This window comes from Chlorocebus sabaeus, chromosome 17, assembly GCF_047675955.1.
Source record: "Chlorocebus sabaeus isolate Y175 chromosome 17, mChlSab1.0.hap1, whole genome shotgun sequence".
Taxonomy (NCBI): domain Eukaryota; kingdom Metazoa; phylum Chordata; class Mammalia; order Primates; family Cercopithecidae; genus Chlorocebus; species Chlorocebus sabaeus.
Genome location: NC_132920.1, coordinates 69,469,448 through 69,486,676, shown reverse-complemented (window position 1 = coordinate 69,486,676; position 17,229 = coordinate 69,469,448). Strand labels below are relative to the sequence as shown.

Genomic DNA, 17,229 nt, shown 5'->3' with positions numbered 1-17,229 from the left:
TGTCCTCAGAAATGTTTGTCTATCCTAAGGTAACAAATATTTTCTTCTAGAAATTTTGTAGATTTACATCTTATGCTTGGGATCGTGGCCCCGTTTAAGTTACTTTTGTGCTATGGTATGACTTAAGAGTTAAGGTTCATTTTATTTTCTATGTGGATATCCAATTGTTCCAGAAAAATTTTTTGTCAAGACTATCCTTTGCTCATTGACTTTCCTTGGAAGTTTTGTCAAATAAATTGATTGTAGTATAAGTGTGGGTCTGTTTCTGGAATCGCTATTCTACTCCATTGATCTATATGTCTTTATGCTAATACTTGATTACTAGAGCTTTATAGTCTGCCATAAAGTTAGGTAGTATAAATTCTTCAGTTTTATTTCCCTTTTTAAAAATTGTTTTGGCTTTACCAAATCCTTTGCATTTTCATATCAATTTAAGAATCAATTTATAATTCCACAAAATATCCACTAGGCCATCTGTTGGGATTACTTTCACTCTTATAGGTAAATTTGGGGGAGAACTGATATATTCTATCCATGAACATGGTATCTATTTATTTACATCTTAAATTTCTCTCAGGAATGTTTTGTAGTGTTCAATGTAGAGGTCTTACAAATATCTTGATAAATTTACCTCCAAGTATTTTTTATACTCTTGTAAATTATGTTGTTTAATTTAAGTTTTTAATATTTGTTGTTAGTATGTAGAAATTTGTCTTTGTATCTTACCCTTACATCCTGCAACCTGATTAAATTATTAGTTCTAGTACCTTCATTGTAGATTCCTTAGGAGGGTTTCTTTTGTACATGATCATATCAGCTGCTAAAAGACGGTTTTACTTCTTCCTTATAAGATTTGTAATTGCTTTTATTTCTTACTTTCCTAATTTCATTGGTGGAAACCTCCAGTACAGTTATTCTTTATGTTAGTAAATGTGTCATTTCTGAATATTGATCTAAATTTGTACCTGTCTTTCCGTGTCTGGTCCTAAGTTAGGAATAGGGTAATAGGCATGCCTGAAGGAATCTCTAGGGGTACAAACTAGTCGTTACGTAATTGAGGGTTTAACTTGTATTATGATGAGATAAACACTGCTTTTTTCCTTAAATGAGATATGAAAGTTCTTATTTATTACCTCATGTGTTTGTGTACAATTGGTGTAATAATTCAGAAATAGAAAGCCAAATTTTCGTTTAGTGTTTCTTTTCTTTTTTTTGAGATGGAATTTCACTCTTGTTGCCCAGGCTGGAGTCCAGTGGCGCAGTCTCTGCTCACCACAAGCTTCACCTCCCAGGTTCAAGCGATTCTCCTGCCTCAGCCTCCCAAGTAGCTGGGATTACAGACATGCGCCACCACGCCTGGCTAATTTTGTATTTTTAGTAGAGACGGGATTTCTCCATGTTGGTCGGGCTGGTCTCGAACTCCCCACCTCAGGTGATCCGCCCGCCTCAGCCTCCCAAAGTGCTGGGTTTGCAGGCGTGAGCCACCGCGCCCAGCTCATTTAGTGTTTCTTAAGCATTAACATTCAAGTCAAACTAGAGGAAGAAAGTAGATCTAGGTGCACTTGCCCTTCTATACAGCTCTCTCTGTATATGCTGAAGGTAATTTAAGATCTTTGGGAGTTCCTGACATTAAATTTCTTAGAACTGATGTTCTATCTCAAAATTTTGTGCCAGTGTTACCTTTTATTCTCTACCATAATTCATGTTTGTCTTTTTATGAAATGAATTAAGTTAAAATTTTTGCAAATGTAAAAAATTTACAATTTTTAAAATTAGTGGAGGATTTTTTTTTTCATTCCCATGAAGATGCCTGTTGATCTTGTGATTGCCATGCATTTCCCTAGCATATACATAACTTATTTCAGAAGCATAGGCTTTATGGTCACCTAATCCTGTTTTGAGTCCTTGCTCTACTCCTCACCAACTATGTGACTTCTTCTTACTTAAGCTTTTTGAACTTCACTTTTCTCATTCTTAAAATGGAATTATATACCTGCCTTATTTTGTTGTGGGAATTAAATGAAATAATGTATGCAGTGCAGTTCCTTTTGATGTAAACAGCTCAGAAAATTGCAGCTGCTGCTGTTATACTTCTATATGTAGGATTTTTCAAGTTCTTAAATCCTGCCATGAAAATGAAGGGAGATTAGTTTTATGCTGAAGACAATTACAAAAATAAGCACCTAATTAGAATAAGTTAATAGCTCCTTAAAACAGCATTTATATATAATATTGAACACATTTCTAAGCATACAGTCTGCTGTTCATTAAATACTTAAATAAACTCTTCCCTGACAGAAGAGTATACTTTGAGCTTATACAGCTAATTGGCCAGGGTAACTTATAGATCATTAGGTTTTAAATGTAACTTGAGATTTTACCATATATACTTCTTAGGCTTATACAGAAAATTATAAATTCATGTTTGTAATTACATTGCATATATTTTTTAGATTTTTTTATTGCGGTAAAATATGTATGTCTCAATCTATGATTTGGAATATTTTTAGGTGTATATTCAATAGCTGTAAGTACATTCACGATGTTGTGCAACCATCATCACTATTCATTTTCTGATCTTTGTCAAATGGAAACAATACGTTTGTTAAATGGTAATTCTCCATTCCCTAGTGATTTCTCTTCTCTCCATGTTTGCCTATTCTTGGTACCTAAAGAATACAGGAAATATAACATACACAAAATTATCTAACAGTAAGATATTATTGAGACTAAATATGTCCATAATATCAACAGATGTGAATAGACCTAACTCACCATTAGAAGAAAAATTTTAATTTTCTTCACAAAGAAGATAGATCCAATGTATGCTATTTAAAAGAGACATACCTAAAACAGTAGTTCAAAAAGACTAAAAATAAACAGGTGTTCAAAGACTTACTAGACAAATGGAAACAGTGATCCTATTAGACAAAATAGAATTCAAGCCAAAATACACCAATTGTAACAAAGAAGGACACATTTTGTGGTAGGTCCAGTGCTTTCTTCTTCACCTAATGATGGCCTCATCCAGGAAACCTGTGAGGTTAAGTGGCAAACGAACCTTACAAATGTATTTAAGGTTATAAATCTTAAAATACAAAGGTTATCCTGGATTATTCAGGTGGGCTCAGTCTAATAACATGAACCCTTAAAAGCAGAGAACTTTCTGGACTAGAGTCAGAGAGAAGTGATAAAGGGTACATCAAAGATATTCAAAGTGTGAGAATGACTTGACTTGCCGTGACTGATTTTAAGATGGAGGGGGAAATGTGACGAGGAATGCAAGCAGCCTTAAGAAACGGAGAGATGTTCCCAAATGATAGCCAACAAAGAAATGAAAACTCCAACTCTACAACCTTAAGGAACTGAATGTCAGCCAACAATCTGAATGAGCATGAAAGTATTTCTTTCCCAGAGTCTCCAGAAGGGAACATAGCCCTACCGACACCTTGGTTTTGGGCCTGTGAGACCTCAAGCAGGGACTCCATTGAGCTGCACTGTGCACAGATAGCTGACCCACAGAATCTGAGATAATAAGTGGATGCTGTTTCAGGCCACTACATTTGTGGTGGTGTGTCATTGGCAGCAGTAGAAAACTCACACTTTTTAATATGAAAAGCCACAATTTAGAATGAAGATGTAATAACTGTGGATATCTGTGTACCAATTAACACAGCAGCCACCTTGAAAGCAAAAACTCTGGGAGATTTCAGAAGATAAAGATTGAAATATAGTAGTAATAGGAGATTAACAACATACTCAGGGTAAGACATTTCAAGTGGATGAAATAGAGTAAAAATATAGAAGGCCTAATAATCAGTAAGGTACAACTTACAACTTTTAAACTTTACATCTAGATAATAGAAAATAACCTTTTCTCCAAATGCACAGGGAACACAAAAGTTGATCATATATTAATTAGATCTTGAAGAAAGTATCAGGAAGTTTCAGAGAATAGATATATTGCAAACAACTTTTCTCTGATTGCAGTGCATTAAAACTAGAAATTCTACAAAATCAATAAACTAACATACTTTTCACTTGAAAATTAACCTTATATTCAGCAACTTTTGATCAAAAAGCAAGGAGAAATATAGAATTTCTGAAAGTTAATGATAATTGAAACATATTAGAATCTGTATGATACCTTTAAAACAGAGATCAGTCCTGGTGTGATTCCATCCTCTGCGACTGTTCTCTTGAGCAGTGGTTGTTTATCTCCGTCTGCCTTCTCTCCCACCTAAGTGCATGCAGCCACCTGATGGAAGATTTGATGGACATGGACATGAGCCCCCTGAGGCCCCAGAGCTATCTTTTCAGTTGTGAACTAAAGGCTGACAAAGATTATCACTTTAAGGTGGATAATGATGAAAATGAGCCTAGTTATCTTTAAGAACGGTCAGTTTAGGAGCTGATGCAAAGGATGAATTGCACAACAACAGAGAAATTCATAGCCTGAAACACACTTACCAGTAAAAGTGGGGACAAAAAAAAAAAAAAAAAATGTCCAAGGAAGAAATTCCAATCCCAAAAAAGCTATCAGAAGAACAAAAGGAATTAGAAAGAAGAAAATAAAGATAAAGGTAGAAAGCAGTGAGGTAGGGAGAAGAAAAACAGATGAATTACAACAGTCCTCTATATCTGCAGATTCTGCATTTGCAGATTCAACCAACCATGGATTGAAAATAGAGTCTTAATTTAGTACTAATAAAGTAATGATTTCTGCATATGCATATGTTTTTATTAATAGACCACTACCTAACTTCGTTAAAAGGAACTAGTGCTGCTTGGAGAAATGTCTGATTTTAGGACTGGTGCTGGGAAAGCACCTAATAAGCTTGGAGAATCTGATGCCACAACGTAAGAAGTGTTTAGAGAATAGTGGGGGGATAATAAAAGGAACCAGTTTGTAGGGGCTCCTATTGCCTAAATCTGGGACCATTTAGGTATCAGTGATAATAACAGATGATAACTAACTGAATAAAATAAGAATTTATAAGTCTATATTGACATAAATAAAGTAAATACATTAGTAAATGATGGGGAAGGGAAAGCTCTTCCCTACAGTGGAATTTCCAACAAATAAATATAGAAACAATTAGAAAATCAGCATTTGACAAATACCACAGAAAAAAACATATTGTTTCTGGGAAGAGGCACCAGTGGATTCTCAACTTGAAGTTAAATGTTTGGTGACAACAAGATTTTGCATATTCTCAAAGTATCTCACCACAAAACGTTAATTACAGAGGGGAAATATTAATTGTACAACGGAGAAACCTGACTGAAACCACCTTACTGCATGATTTAAGTTAAGCTAATCAGTAATGGGGCAAATAGACATGACTGTGCCACTTGATATGATGTATTGAGAAGGGCTCAACACTTCTCTGTCATTTCTGCCAAAAAAGCATAATCTAAACATAATCATGAGAAAATAGACAATCCAAATTGAGAGACATTCTGCAAATTAACTTCCCTGGACTCTACAAAATGTCAAGGTTATGAAATACCTTGTTCAAGAGAAATTGATATTATATAGTAATTAAGACTTGTTAAAAACAGAATGATTAAGGGTAACATGTTAAAATTTGGAGAATATGAGCGAAGGGTATAGTGGAATTCTTTGTATTGTTTTTGCATATGTCTGAAATTATATTAAAATAAAGTGTTTAAACTCTTAAGTTTCACTGGATCCCCTCTCTCCTCCTCTAAAAAAATTGGCTATATCCTTACCCATCTCCTTTCTTCATTGTCAAATTTTACAAATGTCTGTCTCCCCGTGATGTACTTACTTCACATTGCATGCCTGTATCAAAACAATTCATGTACCCCATAAATATATACACCTATGTACCCACAAAAATTTTAAGAATAAAATAATGAAAAAACCTTTCATCAGAGAAATATTGAACTACAGAAATTGCTCCTAATAGACAATAGGGAAAATTATAATCAAGAGCTGAGTGATACTGCATTGACAAATCATCATGAGAATCCTTGCAACTTGGAAAATAATATTTTATAGCAAGGCTGAATAACATTGATCTTCTAACTTTTTTTAACTTTATGAACTAGGGCACTTATAACATAAAAAATAGATTTCTATTTACAGAATTATTATAACTTATTACAATGTCTTATCAAAATTTGATAATGAAAACCATGTGTCTTTACCCTTTTACCTATGAGGAAAGTCTTGAAGACTAGTCAGTTTGCTACTTAATTTGAGTTAGGGGCCTGAGATGCACTGCTTCTCAACCATTGGAGAACTAGATATAAGAAAGTCATATGGACTGGAGAGAAGAAAAATTTAGTTTGGTTAAAACTTAAATCCAATTATCCTTTCCTAAATTCTCTTTTCAACCTCTTAACATGAGTTTGAGTCATCTTTTCATAAGAGTCATCTAATATTCTAGATGACTTTTCTAAAGCAGGGTTTCTCAAACTTTAGTGTTTGTAAAAAAATTACCTGGGAATCTTGTTAAAATACAGATTATGTTTAGTTAGCACGAGATAGATCCCAAAATTCTGTATTTCTAGCAAGGTCCCAAGTGATACTGAAGGTCCATGACTACACCTTGAGTTACGAGATTCTAAGCAGCTTTACAGCAGCCACATACTTATGCTTCCTGTCCTCATTACTAGTAAAGATAAAGAAAATTAAAAGGTTTTCTTTCCTCAGGCCCTTCAGTCTATCTGAAAGAAACATTATTTTTTTTCTTTAAACATTCTTCACATCAGCCATTGCTCTCAGCAACAAAAGAAAGCAGTACACGTATTTCATAAATTTAAGGCAACAATAATAATAAAATGTGATAGTAGTCACTGTTTATTTTACATTTGTAACTTTGATTTACTCTCTACTCTTTTATTACATTTCTAGAAGTACAAATATTATTTTATGGATATAGGCAATTCACCTGTGAAACCTGATAAGAGGTGTGGCTTTCAAAAATTGACCCTTTATTATTTCCTTACACACTGCCTTGAATTTTGTTTCATTTTTGTCATGCAGCATTGAATTTTAGGATTGTCGTGCAGCATTGAATTTTTGTTTCATTTTGTCATGCAGCATTGAATTTTAGGATTGAATTGGGTTAATAAGCATCTGAAAACACAACTGATTTTGGGAAAATGATTAAAAGTGTATATTTGGTATAATTATTTGTATTAGTAGTTGATGCTGCTTTCTAACACTAAGCCGAGTTTAACACTATGCAGAGTCTCTCAGTCTCAAGTCTTGGCACAATTAATGTTTGGGGCCCAATAATTTGTTGGGTGGGGACATAAAGGGAAGGCTCTCCTGTGCATTATAGGATGTTTAGCATATCATCTGTTGCCTCTGCCCACTTAATGCCAGTAGCAACACCCTCCTCCCTCAGTATCATGATAAAATGTCTTCAGGTATTACTAAATTTCCTTTGGGAAGTAAAACAGGCCCAGTTGAGAACCACTGGTTTAAATGAAAAGAATACAGGGTTTTAAATTTATGTAAAAGGGATAGTGAATAAATTTTGAGGAATAGTATGCCATTAGATAGGGACACTTTAGTCTTCTTTTTAAGTAATACAGAAATAATTTTCTGGAGAGTTGATTCATCATTGGTTTAGATAACATCATGTGTAAAGTAACACTGACAATATTTTTACTCTGACCAAAGCAATGTCTTGATATTCTTCATAGAGTACCACATATCACCTTTTATTATATATTTTTTAAATTGCATTATTTATATCTGTTTAATACCTAGGAAAAAATTTGGTTTCTGTCCTGTTTATTCATATCTTTAAAACAGAACATTTTGTTTTTAAAATGTTGTTTCTTCCTAACTTGATATATAGATTCAGTGCAATTGCAGTCAAAATCCCAGCAAGTTTTTTTTGTGGTTATTGAGAAACGGGTTCTAAAACTTTTTGTGGAAGGGAAAAATAACCCAGAATAGTCAGTGTAATACTGAAGAACAAAGTTGAGGTCTGACACTACCCAAATTTTAGCCTTCCTATAAAGCTACAGTAATCAAGACAACATGGTATTGGTGGAAGACTAGACACCACTAGATCAATGGAACATAATTGGCCAGGTGCGGTGGCTCACACCTGTAATCCCAGCACTTTGGGAGGCTGAGGCAGGTGGATCACGAGGTCAGGAGATCGAGACCATCCTGGCTAACATGGTGAAACCCTGTCTCTACTAAAAATACAAAAAAAATTAGCTGGACTTGGTGGCAGGCACCTGTAGTCCCAGCTAACTCGGGAGGCTGAGGCAGGAGAACGGCGTGAACCCGGGACGTGGAGCTTGCAGTGAGCCGAGATCGCGCCAGGACACCCCAGCCTGGGCAACAGAGCAAGACTCTGTCTCAAGAAAAAAAAAAAAAGGAACAGAATAGAGAGCCCAGAAATAAACAGATACAAAGATAGCCAACTGGTCTTTGACAAAGAAGCAAAGGCAGTTCATTGGATAAAGAATAGTCTTCAACAAATGGAGCAATAATAATTGGATGTCTATATGCAAAAACAGTGGATCTTTTTTGCATATAGGTATCCAATTATTGCTTTCACAAAATTAAATCATCTTTCACAAAAATTAAAATATATTTTAGACCCAATTGTAAAAACAAAACCATAAAACTTCTAGAAAATAACATAGAAGGAAATCTATGTGACCTTAGGTTTGGCAATGAGTTTTTAAATACAACACCAAAAGCACTATCCATGAAAAAAAAAATGTATAAGTTGGAATTTACTCATATTAAAAATTTCTGCTCTGTAAAAGATACTGTTAAAAGAATGATAAGACAAGTCACAGACTAGAAGAAAATATTTGCACAGTCCATATCTTGATAAAGGACTTGTGTCTAAAATATACAAAGAATTCTTAAAACTCACCAATAAGAAAACCAGCAATGCAATTAAAAAATGAGCAAAAGTTCTGAGCAAATACCCCACAGAAGAAAAGACACAGATGGCAAATAAGCATATGAAAAGATACTCAATATCATGTATCATTAGGGAATTGCAGTTGAAACCATGAGATGCCACTTCATGCTTATTAGAGTGATTAATATCCAAAAAGGATATTGACATTACCAATTGCTAGCAAAGATACAAAGCAACAGGAACTACTTATTCATTACTGATGGGAATGCAGAATGATGTTGCCATTTTGGAAGATAGTTTGGCAGTTTCTTACAAAGCTAAACATACCTGTTTATTAGGATCTAGCATTTAGAGTCATAGCCATTTACCTGATTGGATTGAAAACTTATGTCCAGAGGATACCATGTACATGGATGTTTATATTAATAGCAACTTTATGTGTAATGTCTAAAACTCAGAAGCAACCAAGGTGTCCTTCAGTAAGTGAAGGGACAAACTGTGGTACATCTATGTACTGTGATGTTATATAGTGATAGAAAGAAAAACTATCAACTCACAAAGAGAAATAGAGGAAATCTTAAATACACATTGCTAAGCGAAAGAAGCAAAAGAAGCCAGTCTACAGAGGCTGCATACTCTGATTCCAACTATATGATATTCTGGAAGAGGCAAAACTGTAGAGATAATGAAAAGATGAGTGGCTGTGAGGGATTTGAGGTGAGGTAGGATAAATAAGTGAAGCACAGGGTATTTTAGGCCAGTTAAACTATTATGTTTGATGCCCTGATGGTAGATACATGACAGTATCCATTTGTCAAAGCCCATAGAATATAAAATGTGAACCTTAATGTGAACTATGGACTTTAATAATAATACATCAATATTGTTTCATCAATTTTAACATATGTACCACACAAGTGAAAGACGTTAATCATAAGAAGACTGTAAGGGAGAGGGATAAGTAAGAACTTCAGTACTATCACCTTAATTTTTCTTTAAACCTAACGATTTCCTTAAAAAGAAAGTCTACTAATTTTTTAAAAAATCACATTTGTCATACTGTTGCTTCTAATAACCACATTGTGAAAACAATCATTGTTCATCAGGAGACTGGCTTAATCGTTATCTCCATTTTAGAAAGTACTGTAGAGCCATTGAAATGAATAGGAGCACTATATCTTTCTTTACAAATAAATCATATCTTGAACAGTCCTTTACAATGTTCATCATGTGTTGTATTTTAACTGAAACTAATGTTAAGTTTGCAAATATTGTGGTAGGTACTCTTTTGGTTAATATTGTGTGAGAGTGCGCATGCACCATTTCTGGAATGATTCGTAGGAACCTATTAATGATAATTACCACTGAGGAGTGAAACTGGAGACTAGTGAATACAAGTGAGACTTATCCTTTAATTTTTTAGCCAAGCTTTGTTTTTAATTTTAAATTGTAATTGTGTTTTTAAAGATGTCCTTCTCTTCTACCCCCATTTGATAGTGGACTTTTCCTTTATTGACACCTGTATCACAACTTCCTATATTTTCTGTCTCCCTTGTATCCTCTTTGTTTTATTCAAGCTAGCCTTACCCATTCCATATGTTTGCTTTGTATATATTTTCTTACCCGGATTATTAAGATCCAGCCAGACTATTTTTTTCTCTCTCTCTGCTGTTATTTACACATGTATTTAACAGACCGTGTTCAATATATTTGTCTTAGTTTGTGCTGCTATATTAAAAAATAAAATAGAACTCATAGACTGAGGGGCTTAAACTGTCAGCCCAACCTTTTTGGCACCAGGGACTGGTTTCAGAAGAGAATTTTTCTGCCGACTGGAGTGGGGATGGTTTTGGCATGATTCAAATGCATTACATTCATCATTAGATTCTCATATGGAGTGTGCAACCTAGATCCCTCTTATGCACAGTTCACGAAATGGCTTATGCTCCTGTTAGAATCTCATGCTGCCACTGATCTGACAGGAGATGGAGCTCAGGTGGTGGTGTTTGCTCACCTGCCGCTCATCTCCTGCTGTGTGGCCAGGCCATGGACTGGTACTTGTCCAGGGCCCCGGGGGCTGGGGACCCCTGGCTTAAAGAACAGACATTTATTGCTCTGGAGACTGGAAAGTTCAAGATAAAGTTGCTAGCAGATTTGATGGCCATATTCTTGCTCTGTCCTTTCATGGCAGAAAGAGAGCTAGTTCTGGTCTCTTCTCCTCTTATAAGGACACTAATTTCATCATCAGGGCCTCATCTTCATAAACTCGTCCAATTGAGTTACCTCCCAAAGACCCTACCTCCGAAACCATCACATCGGGGTTAGTACTCCAACATACAAATTTTGGGAGTGTGTGGAGACACAAATAATCAGTTCATAATAATAATATAGGTTCAAAAATCCTCAGCCAAAATCCTTGGATCAAACGTAGTATAAAATTTAGAATTTTTCATTTTTCAGAATATATATATATTACGTATTAAATAATACCCTCTGAAAGAACCCAGAGCAGCAGCCCTTTTGCCCTCTTTTGAGCACATTTATAGTTCTGCAGTGAATATATATTAATAAATATTCACAGTTAGTTACTTTTAAAAGACCCATGTTAGTTTAAGCGAGATTTAATCAACAAATGAGTTAGGAAAAAAATTTTGATTTCTAGAACATTTTAGATTTCAGAATTACGGATAAGTGATTACAGACATATGTAACGTTTTTTTTTCATTTGAGACATAATTTACCATGAAATTCACCCTTTTAAAGTGTATATTGCAGTGATTTTTAATATATTCACAAGATTGTGCAGCTATCACCATCTAATGTCAGAAAATTTAATTCCCTTAACAAAAAAACCTGTACCCATGAGCAGTCTGCCCCATTCTCCCAGTCCGTGGCAATGACTGATCTTTCTATCTCTATGGATTTGTCTTTTCTAGACATTTCATATAAATGGAATCATTCAATATGTAGTGTTTTCTGTCTTCATTTAGCATAAATGTTTTTAATGATTCATTCATGTGCATATAGCATTATTTCATTCTTTTTATGGCTGAATAATATTCCATTGTATGGATATACCACAGTTTGTTTATCAGTTTATCAACTCATGGACATTTGGGTTTTCATTTTTTAGTATTATGAAAAATGCTGCTGTGAACATTTGTACACAAATTTTTGTGTGGATAGATGTCTTCATTTCTGTTTGGTATCTACCAAAGACTGGAATTGCTGGGTGATATGATAACTATATTTAACTTTTTGAGGAATTGTCAAGGCTGTTTTTTAAAGCATCTACACCATTTTACATTCCCACCGAACTCTATGAGAGTTTCAATTTCTCCATAGCCTTATAAACACTTGTTAATTTTTTTTTGTTTATAGACATCCTAGTGAGCATGAAGTAGATTGGCTCACATTTCTCTGGTTCACATTGTGGGTTTGATTTGTATTTCTCTAGTGAATGATATTGAGCATCTCTTCAGGTGCTTATTGGCCAGTTGTATATTTCCTTTAAAGAAATGCATATTCAGATCCTTTGCCCATTTTTCAATTGGATTGTATTCTTCTTCTTAAGGTGTAGGAGTTCTTTATATTCACAAAACAAATATTTTCTCCTATTCCGTGCGTTGGTTTTTCACTTTGCTGATAGTATCTTTTGAAGCAAGAGAATTTTTAATTTAGATGAAGTCCAATTTTTTTTCTGTTGCTTGTGCTTTAGGTATCTTATCTAGAAAATCATAGCCTAATCCAAAGGTCACAAAGAGTTACACCTGTTTTCTGTTAAGGGTTTTTATAGTTTATTAGCTCTTACATTTGGGTCTTTGGTCCAGTTTGAATTTTTATATGGTGTGAGGTAAGGATACAAGTTCTTTTGTATGTGGGTATCTACTTGTCCCATGCTATTTGTTAAAAAGGCTCTTCTTTCCCCGTTGATTTTTCTTGTAATCTGCTTCTACAGAGGAGAAAATGTTCAGAAGTTCTTATTCTGTTTTTATTGACGTTACCTCTATAGTTTAATTTTTATTTCAAAATTGACATTATAGCTAGAGCATAATATGTAGCATTTAGGTCACCCCAATGTGGTCATCACTGATATGATTCTGTAACTACTAATTTAAGTTCTAATATTTAAATATGTATAGTTTTCTTGGTCTTTGTAAAGTATTTATATTTTTTACGTTTGTTCTGTATTCTGTTAAGTCACTGATTAAGCAGTCTAACTCTGGGTCAGTCATCTCTACAGATTGGGAAGATAGCTAAGAGGGTGGGTTTTTTTTTAGCTTTTTTTTTTTTTTTTTTGCCAAAATGGACATCAAAGGAAGGGAATCTTAACTTCAAATCCTGTTTCCATATCATGTTCTCCTACTACTAATTGGCACTTGGTAATTATACTGCCTCATGCTACAAACTATTTTTTGTTAACAGCTATTAGGAAGGAATGTTTTTCACTTGAGAATCCTAAGTATAAGTCTGTCTTGCCTTTCGGTTCACCACAGTACCAAATATAGATGCCTGAATCTAGTAGAAAAAAAAGATTAACTCCTTTATACACTCTACTAATGAACATTTGTTACTATAAAGGAGTCACTTCAAAATCTTTTGCAATGAAACCCTTTTTAAATAATGAATTCTCTTGCAGAATCCCAGCATGAAAAATAGTACATGCACTATCACTCTGTTTTCAAGAGATGACTATAGCCTTCTTGGTCCCTTCTCGTTGTCAACTCTCTCCTTCCTAGTGAACCCCAAAGGCACCCTGCCATAACTGAAGAATTCCCCAGAATGCAGGTCTAAAATTACTTCCAAAAATCATCTTTTCAGGCTAGGTAGGTTCATGCATTACTTCTTTTATTCTCTCAGGATTCTAAAATTTACTTCAACAGTCATGTGAAATAAGATGAAAAAATCTCCCTGCCATTCATGATTTCATAACATTCATTGATCTCTTTATATCAATTCCAGTTAAAGGAGGAGCCCCACACACTTAACTGTGCTTACTGGGACTCTTCTTTTTGGGTCTGGTCTTGACAACTCTTTAGCCCAGTTGTCCCTGGAACTTGGGGAAGATTTTGGGGGAAAAAGAGCTTAGGTTTTTCTTAACATAGATTTCACCCCTTTTATACTCTGAAACTTTTCATTAGAAACTCAGTTATAATATTTTTCTTCCTCTTTTTCTACCAGCTTTAATATAAAGTTCATACAATTGGGAGAAATGTGTTCCGCTACTTAAAGTGCTTAGGACATTTTTCCACAGAAACATTGTTTTACATGACAATTTTTTCAGTGTTGTTAGTACTCTGTTTCAGGAATAGTGTCACTTGTACAGGCTTTTATGGATTGTAATACAATTTAACCACTATATATATCATTTATATATATTATTACTTCTATGGGAAAATGTTCTAAATTTTCTATTTTAACTAACAGGGTAATATAGCCTGCATTTCATGGTTTTGGGGGGTGTGTGTGTGTCTGTTAGTCATAATGTACTTTTCAGTCAACATTAAAGTCTCATTTCAGTGTAGTGGAATAAAAACTTTGTATTTGGTCTAACAAAGAGTTTCATTTGTTTACTTATTAGTGAAGACTTTTCAAATGCTTTGTCTCTTTTATGTACATGTTCTCAATCAAATAGTCTTATAATGAAAATTCAGGTATAAATGCCTGGAATTGTATACTAAATTAAAATGTATCTTAGATTGTTTTTGTTAGATCTTTGTCATATTCTAGCAACTCATATTGAATATAATGGTTTTGTGCTTTTAATATCAACTTTTAGAACTATATTTTAATGAATATATTTTTGCTTTTAGATCATCTGGGGAATATTTTTCATCTTAGTTGCATTACTGTTTGTAATCTCTCTCTTCTTGTCAAAGTAAGTACAGTAGACACATTTTCTAAAGCACTTATGCAAATTCTGTGATAATATACATTTTGTTGCTGAATGCCATTAGTGTAGGCTATTCATCTTAAGTAGTTTTCTTACTTGAAGTGTTCTATAGCATTAACTCAAAGAATGGCTTAAACGTCCAATAATAGAATGTTTCTTTATTCTCCATCAATTGAACAATAGCTGTGAGATATTTAAGTGAGATTTAATTTGTTATCGATTGTTTTCTTTGACTTAGATGTATTTGCATGCTTAAATTATGATTTTTTTTCTAAATTTGCTGAAAATTTGGTAGTATAACAAATTTCATTATAATTTTTTTAGTTTAGATAAAGCTCTTCATTCAGCTGGAATAGATTCTGGTTTCATAATTTTTGGAGCAAACCTGAGTAATCCACTGAATATGCTTTTGCCTTTACTACAAACAGTAAGTAAAATATCAATCATTTTATACTGTAGCTGCTAGAGTATAAAATGCTAGAGTCTAGCAAACATTCTGACATCCTGTTCCACATAAAATTATTATGCTAAAAACCTATTAATAGTTTGACATATGCTTATGTTATTTTCTAGTTTTACTTTTTATTTGCCTGTAGTTTATACATTGACATGTTGCTTTAAATATTATTATATTGATATATTCCTAGACTTTTATGTTATACATAATTTGACTTGGGATATATTACATAACATGAGGTGACCCTCTCCAAATTATTTTTGGTGTTAATATTTAATCAAGTCTTTTATCTCATCAATAAATGAATTTTAGTTTAATTTGCTTTAGGATTTTTCTTAGTATAATGGTATTAAAAATTTTGGTAATAGTTTGGTACTTGTTTGTTTTTTGAGGATTTTTTTTTTAAACACAGTAGCCTAATTTAAATCAAGGTTGATATTGTAAATATTTGCCAAATGGGAATAATGTTTTTAGTTTACTTTATATGACTGTTAGAGTGCTTATAGTTTGTATGTTAAATTTAATTTCATCTTTTTTTTTTTCAGGTTTTCCCTCTTGATTATATTCTTATAACAATTATTATTATGTACTTTATTTTTACTTCAATGGCAGGAATTCGAAATATTGGCATATGGTTCTTTTGGATTAGAGTAAGTATATATTACAGTATTTTTTTCTCATTTTGTGTGTAATCTCCATTATTGCAAATTATCTTAGATTTAGATTATAGTAGCTGTATCTTTATACCACAAATGAGAGAAATACTAGCCTTTTCACTTCATGTTGACATAAGAGTACTTTTTATCTAGAGCAGTGGTTCTTAAACAGGGTGATTTTGCCCCCCCGGAAACATTTGGCAGTATCTAGAGATATTTTTAGTTGTTATAATTGGGGAGTGCTAGTGGCATGTATTGGGTAGGGGCCACAGATTCTATTAAAAATCCTATAGCGCATAGGGCAGACTTATCTAGCCTAAAATGTCAGTAGTTCCAAAAGTTATATTGTTTCTTAGTAGAAACACATTCGAATATAATAGATACACTGAAGCTCAAAAGATAGCCCTCCCTATTAGTAAAGATTACCGTATCATTGGTTATTTTCTTCAAATGCTTATTTTGCGTAAATTAACAATTTTAAAATGAAGCTGTATCAGGTAGACACTACTTCCACTACTGTGGGTAGTGACACTACTTCCACTACTTTTACCCACTACTGTGGGTAAAAGAGATCTCAGTTAAATAGTGGCTTGAACTAATAAAAGATTTCTTGCTATGGAAAAAAGAAACTAGTATTGCTTCAGTAGCTCAAAAAGTCAGATCCAATATCTCTGTAATTCTTCGAGTATCTCTGTCATGATTGTAGTATGGGTGCTGTAGTTCCTTTTATCCTGTTCATATTCTGTGAAGAAAAAGGTAGTTAGGAGAAAGGGGTATACAATTATATCAATAAAACAAGACTTTTACAGAAATCCCTAACAGACTTCTGCTTTGCTTTTCATGTTTAATATTTTATCACATGGCCACTACTGGCTGTGAAAGAACCTGGGAAATGTAAATTTATAAATGGTCTTATTGTCATCCCATCTGGAATTGGAGTCTGTACTACAATCTAGTAATAAAACAGGGAGGTGATACCTAAGTTGCTAAAATATAAAAGCATGCTATGGTATTGAAATGAAGCAAGTTACCTGGTTCCTTATATTTCAGTTACCATGTATTTTCATTTCCCTTTAGTATAGATAAATGTGAAAAGCTCTTTAGTAAGATTATCAGAATTTTTCACAAACTAATTTTTATAGCAAAGTATAAGGATGTCATGAGTATTTCATAGAAACGGATGTTTATAAACACATGACATTGTCTATTCTTATACAGTATTATATAAAAAGTTATATAAAACCATAGTATATTACTGATACTTATAGTTTAAATTCATACTTCTAATCTTTAGATAGAACTAGAGATAGTTCACAATTAGCTCCATGAATTTCTAACAGATAC

The 17,229-nt window shown here is 33.5% G+C and overlaps 1 protein-coding gene across 1 annotated transcript in view; it reads left to right on the top strand.

Moving 5' to 3' along the window:
• LMBRD1 (LMBR1 domain containing 1) overlaps positions 1-17,229 on the top strand; it is a 125,525-nt gene that overhangs the window by 83,953 nt on the left and 24,343 nt on the right. Inside the window, exons 10-12 of the mRNA XM_008013601.3 lie at positions 14,693-14,757; positions 15,097-15,199; positions 15,775-15,879. Coding sequence (XP_008011792.1) covers positions 14,693-14,757; positions 15,097-15,199; positions 15,775-15,879 — 273 coding nt within the window. The remainder of the gene's footprint in view (positions 1-14,692; positions 14,758-15,096; positions 15,200-15,774; positions 15,880-17,229) is intronic.